The 6,006-nt window shown below is 50.4% G+C and overlaps 1 protein-coding gene across 1 annotated transcript; it reads right to left on the bottom strand.

Annotated features, from left to right (window-relative positions):
- Positions 1–419: 419 nt before the first annotated feature.
- Positions 420–5,270, bottom strand: LOC306946415 (cytochrome P450 2C9-like; the record flags this gene model as incomplete). The annotated part of the gene is made up of 9 exons (XM_079535443.1): positions 420–601; positions 1,215–1,356; positions 1,831–2,018; positions 2,410–2,551; positions 2,739–2,915; positions 3,366–3,526; positions 3,949–4,098; positions 4,597–4,759; positions 5,091–5,270. The coding sequence occupies 9 exons, from the start codon at positions 5,268–5,270 to the stop codon at positions 420–422; spliced, it is 1,485 nt and encodes a 494-aa protein (XP_079391569.1).
- Between the last annotated feature and the right edge of the window lie 736 nt (positions 5,271–6,006).

Genomic DNA, 6,006 nt, shown 5'->3' with positions numbered 1-6,006 from the left:
AGGAGCAGCTCAAGTCCTCATGAACAGATTGTTCTTTATTGGGTCATTAGCATAAACATACGGCATAGCAACTCGGTCCCTCTGCAAAGTCTGCTGCTGCTGTTGGGACACACAAGGCCAGAGAAGCGGGTGATGGATAGCCACAGAGTCACAGCTGTGAGCAAATCAGCTGTTCAGTGGGTCTGCTGTGCTCATGCAGCCCGTGATGTGACATAGTGTCATTGCAGTGGGGTGCAACATCACCTCCTGCGCTGTGTGAGCAGGTGCAGATCTGTGTTTGGTCTGCCTGGGGCTTTGTCTGTGGGCTGTCCTCGTGGAGGCTTTGAGGTGGTGGGGCAAAGTTCCTGCCACTGGTTTGAGTCGGGGATGTGTAAAGGAGCGGACTGGCTGAGGAGCACAGCAGTGAGGTTTTGTGCCCCTCAGCGGGGGATAGCACAGAGCTGGTAGTAGGGAGGAACATTTCCTGTCCCACTCAGTGTTGGGGTGATGCTGAGTTCCTCAGGGCTGACAACAGGCTTCACGGTGAAGTTCTGCAGGATGGCGGTCAAGAGTAAGAATATCTCCATGCGTGCCAGGCCCTCTCCAGGGCAAATTCGTTTCCCTGGAAGCAAACACAACCAATAGCACTGAGCAGCTGATGTTGAGCGGCTCAGTGTTTGTACTAAGCCCACGTGTTATGTATGCAGCTAAAGCACACGTTGACTAGATGCAGCCGCAGCAGCGAGGTGCGTGGAAGTTTGGCTGGGTGTGTGATGGCAGAACAGGAGCAGGAGAAGTGTTGAACACAGGAGGAGGGGCGGAGGGGATGGGAGTGAGGTGATGCAGAGGGTGGTTGAGAGCGGAGGGTTGGGGCTTTTGGACAGCGGGTGTCTGCCCGTGGCCTACTTAAGAGGAGCGTGGGAAAAGTGGAGCTGCCGTGGAAAGACAGGTTGGTTCAGGCTGGCTTTGATGGTTGCGTATGAAGGTGACAGCTAGTTTAGAAAATGAGAACGGGTCCGCTGCGTGTCATTCCATCAGCATCTCCCAGCGGGGGTTTTGAAAAGCTGTCAGGCCCTAACCAAGGTGTCCAATGTGGCTGGGGAAGAGATCAGCTGAGAGGAATTAAACAGAGAGCAGTGAGCCCTGAGGAAGCGCTGGCAGGACTGGGCTGGGAGCATGTGTGGTCACCTGAGCAGGAGGACCACAGCTCCTGAGGGAGGAAGGCTGTGCCTTACCTGCTGAGAAGGGAATGAAGAACTCGCTCTTCCTAAAGGTGCCGTTCTGGTTCAAGAAATGTCCAGGATTAAACTCAGTTGGGTTTGGAAACTCCTTGCTGTCATACAGTGCGGTACTGAGGAGGGGATAGACGGTGGTACCCTGCAGTGACACGAGAAGAGCAGAACATGAAGGGGAGCGGCGTTGGGCCACTTAATCCTGCTGCCTGCCAAGCAACGGCTGGACTTAGCGGTACGATCGTGTCAGAAGACATGAAGAAATGTGAGCACAGTGGCCCAGGCTCTAGTGGATTGTGGTGAGCTTGGTGCCTGTGTGAGGTGACACAGCTATGTTTTGTTGTGAGCTTTGCATGTTTCCCCTAACTGGGCAGTGTACAGAGCAAGGCAGTAGAGGAGTTGGTCAGAGCTAGTGTTCCAGTCTGGGCCCAGGGAGCAGCAACAAGGCAGTGCACGGAAGCTAGCGAAACCGCTGGGATGTGAGGATAGAACCTTTATGAAGGCCTGAATGTGGACAAGGTCTGGCCCCAGCGTTTCTTGCTCCTGGCCTCTATCTGACAGCCTGACAGCAGTGGTGCTGCCGCGCTGTTGCCAAACCGGAGGGAGCTTGCCTGCTAACCTTGGGAATGACGTAGTCTCTGAAGTGGACATCCTTGGTGACAGCATGAGGGACGCTTGTAGGGATGAGGGTGATGAAGCGCTGGATTTCATGGACCACTGCATCTGTGTAGGGCATCTGGGTCCGGTCAGCCACGCCAGGTCTTCGTGATCGTCCTACTACCCGATCAATCTCTTCTTGAACTTTCTCTGTCGTGAGAAGCACAGCCAATAAGACGAGCGAATAAGGCAAACCCCACCCAAGCAGGTTGTCCTAAGCAGTCCTCAAATCCTGTGGGTTCAGTAGCAACTCAGTGATGTTGGGAACATTTATGTTGATTTAGGTGTTGTCCGGAATGCATCTTCTCTGCAGCCTATTCCAAGAATGCCTTATAACAACTTAGTTACACTGGAGTACCGAGAGATAAAGTTGTGGACACAGCGAAATCCCTGCCCATGGAGGGGGTTGCACAGCACAGGCAGCAACCCTTATGAGGGTGCAAGGACATTGCCCACAGACGTAGAACATGAAACAGAAAAACTGTTAGATGTGTCACAACCTGGGGAACAGTAGAGAGGAAAAAATACTGTAGACCAGTACCTTGTATCTTTGGATATTTGAGGAGAAGCAGAAGTCCGTATCGTACAGTGGTGCTTGTTGTCTCTGTTCCAGCAAGGAACAAGTCAAAGGTTGAGGTTATCAGGTTTGTGATGTGGAAGTGTGATTTGGGATTGTCTTTTTCCTAGAGAAATAAAACTGTGCTGTTTCTTGAGTTGAAAGGAGAACCGTGCCCCTTTCTTGTGTCTCCCCATTTTTCTTTTTTTTCCACCCTGGGCTATTGAATTTCTCTGCTAAGTGCAGCAGCCAACTGGGAGAAGTTATCAGCATAGGTGTATTTGGGGATGAGCTGTGTTTTGGTGTCTCCTTACCTCCTGCATTTTGCTGAGGAAACAGTCAATGAAATCCTGGGGGGCGCTGGGATCCAGGGAGACTTGGTGCAGCTTTATCTCCTCTGCCGCAAAGGCTTTCAAAGCATCCATTTCTTTGAATATCTTGTTGTGTGGGCCGGGCAAATAATCCAGGATGTAGGAGAACATTTGGTAAAACTGGAAGGAAAGAAACAGAAAGGTCCCCAGAGTGACCATTGCCCTAGTCTTTGTGATTAGCCAAAAGCAGGCAGGTTCAACCCCCTCAGCTAAGCGAGGGAGATGGGCTGTTTGGCTGGCCAGTTCTATACAGCAGTGGAGACCTGCTTGGTCACGGTATGAATTCTTAGAGATTTTAAATGCTTTGGGTTGGAAAGGGCATTCAAGGTCATCTAGATCCAGTGACAATGCCGTGGGGTGGTAACAGCATTAAACCTTCTCTGTCTGGAAGGTATTCACTTTTCTGCAATAGAGTGCTGACAGGTCCTACTGTAAAATACCACAGAATCACAAAATTTCTTCCTGAATTGGAAGATACCCACAAGGCTCATTGAGACCAACTTCCCTGTGAGGGAGGCCTCCTGCTCCCCTGGCAAAATGTCCCCACTATGAAATATCTGCTGAACGTACCTGTCCCCAGCGGGAATTCATCAATTCAAATATTTTGTTTGTGGTGTTCATCAGGGACATGAACTTTTTGTCTTTGTAGTCATATCGTTTCCCAAAGACGATGGAACATATGACATTGGAAACAGTGCAGCTCAGCTTGTACGTGGGGTCGAAGGGCATTCCTGTGAGTTCAGAAAAGTTACAATGTATAAATAAGTAATGAAATAATTAAATAAAACCTACGGCTACTGTGGGTAACGTGAGCTGCAGTGGACAGTGGAATTTCACAGTCTCTGAATGAAGCAGAGGGGTTCTCCAAAAGGAACTCTATGTGATCCTGGCAGTGTTAACAGCTTAACAGCTCGGGAATCAAATGTGCAGGAAGGTGCCCTAACAGACTCACAGAATGGTTCAGAGTCTTCTGAGAGGCCACCTTGCCCACTGTTCAAGCAGGGCCACTTAGAGCCGCTGCCGCAGGATCACATACCAACATCTTTTGAGCATCTCCAAGAATGGAGACCCCACAGCTTCTGCTAAGAACATGGGCTCCCTTGGCACATTCCTTTTTTTTACAAACGTAGGCGATATTAAAAGCAGATCGTACTGTTTGTTTTTCTGATCTCTTCAAGCAAGTGCTCAGCTTCCTCCTGGATCCTCTCTTCTATGCTCCTCTTCCCCATCCCAAAGTTGCGCAGAGTGGTGAGAGCAAACCGCCGAACTTGTAACCATCCCTCGTTGTTGCTGAAAATAATGCCTGTGGAGGAAGAAGAAAGGGGAAAGACCTGTCTTGGGTGTGCTGGACCTGTGATGAGTGGAGGCTCACAACGAGAGCGAGTGCTGTCTCTGGGGGAGCACTGACACAGCACTGTGTAGCACTGTGGTTTGGATGCAACCTGCAGAGGTGCTGTAGTCCAGCAGCCTGCTTTTGGCCTTCTCCAAGACATAACCAACCTCCTTGTGAACAGCTGATCCCTTGCATCCACACAGAACTTCCCCTACTGCAATGTGGCTCCGTTGCTTCTTGCCCTTTGCTGTGCACACATGAGCCCAGTCTGGCCCGATGTCTCTCCTACGCACTACACGTGGTGGAAGCCAGAGACTGAGGGCTGCCCTGCCTTCCCTTGTCGCAGTGGGACCCACCCTCCTCTCTCTGGCTGCCCTCATACATGCATCATTTGCTCCAGCCCTCATCTGCCATACTTGTCCTCAGCGCTTCCCTTTTCCTCAGGGGAAGCTCAGTCAGTGAGCATACCTAATCCTTTGTTAGCCCGGTCTCCAATAGGCATGTGTCCTCTGGCAGCAAACTCATCCGCACGATCAATCAAGGCTTCTTTCACCACCTCATATCCAGACAGCACCACTACTGGAGTTGAACCCAGTTGCACTGAGAAGACCGGCCCGTATTTTTCAGAGAGCTGTCAAAATGCAAGAGAGAGCGTGGCTGTGGAGCAGGTAGAGAGGAGGGGTTGAAAAGTGATCAGGCTGCTGCTGCCTCCTGCTGCAAGCTGGGCAGCCTCACAGACCTGCAGTGTTAAGTGAGGCCTGGTCCTCTCAAGACAAACATCAGTGAGCCATCAGCCCCATAACAAGGGCGGAAGCAGCGAGGGGTCAGCTGAGATCCCCAGGGCTTTTCTGCTCCTTGCCCACTGCCACTCAGCAAGCTACAGCCACACATCGTCCCCATGCACACAGCCCACACATTCCTCACCCTCAGCAGAAACTGAGAGGAAAGAAGGGAGTCCTTACCTTCTCAAGAGTTTTGGCTAAATCCTTTGGTTTCACCTGCAGTATGTTCCCTACGATGGGAAGGGGAGCTGGTCCCTCAGGCATCTTCCCCTTTCCAGACCTTTTTCTCCATTGCGCGATGGAGAGCAGGCAAGCCACACAGATCAGGAGGACAATGCTTGCTGCTCCCAGGAGCAACATTTCCAAGGTGGACAGGAGCTTCTGATTGTGCTGTTGTGGCTGCCTGTGCCCCTTTATATACTGAAGGGTTCTGCTTTGTTACGTAAACTACAGGTTTTCAATCACCTGGCTGCGTTACCCAATACTCCTGGTTAAATTTCTGAGACTGCTCTGTATTGCGAAATTAGGGCTTATCGGATTGTTTATTAAAGATGCACCTCGTGTCAAACAACTGCAGAGGCCAACAATGTTTAAGTAACTTAATGTCTCCTCATAGGGCTACTTATTTCCCTCAAAGTTCATTGTTACAGAGTACCTGCTGTGGGTGTGGTGTTCCACTTGAGGTGCTCCCTGAAATGTACAGCATGTTCCCAGTAGCTCAGTGCCATGTGGATATTCTATTCAATACTTTATCTGCTCTCACGGGGAGGAGCCATTTGTACTTGTTCTTGACATCTTCCTAACACCACTGGTTGCGACCACTCTGCGTGCAATATTCTGAAGAACATGGTCACGTATGGTCTTGTGTGCATAACAACCAACCTAAGTCTCTCTCTGTAAGTGAAGTATGGCCTCACTAGAGGGGAAAGAATAACAATCTCACATGATCAGAAATGTCTGCAGAGATGGCAGTGCACTAGAAAGGACCTACTGGATGACATGAGCGGGACATGAAAAAGGTGAACTTGGCCTTTGGACTCTGATATCTTCAAGCACTTTTAGAAGACGGGAAGAGATAGGGAAGCAGGTAAAGAGA

Source organism: Tetrao urogallus, assembly GCF_951394365.1.
Source record: "Tetrao urogallus genome assembly, chromosome: 5".
NCBI lineage: Eukaryota > Metazoa > Chordata > Aves > Galliformes > Phasianidae > Tetrao > Tetrao urogallus.
The sequence above is the reverse complement of the archived record's forward strand: the minus strand, read 5'-3'. Positions and strand labels throughout refer to the sequence as shown.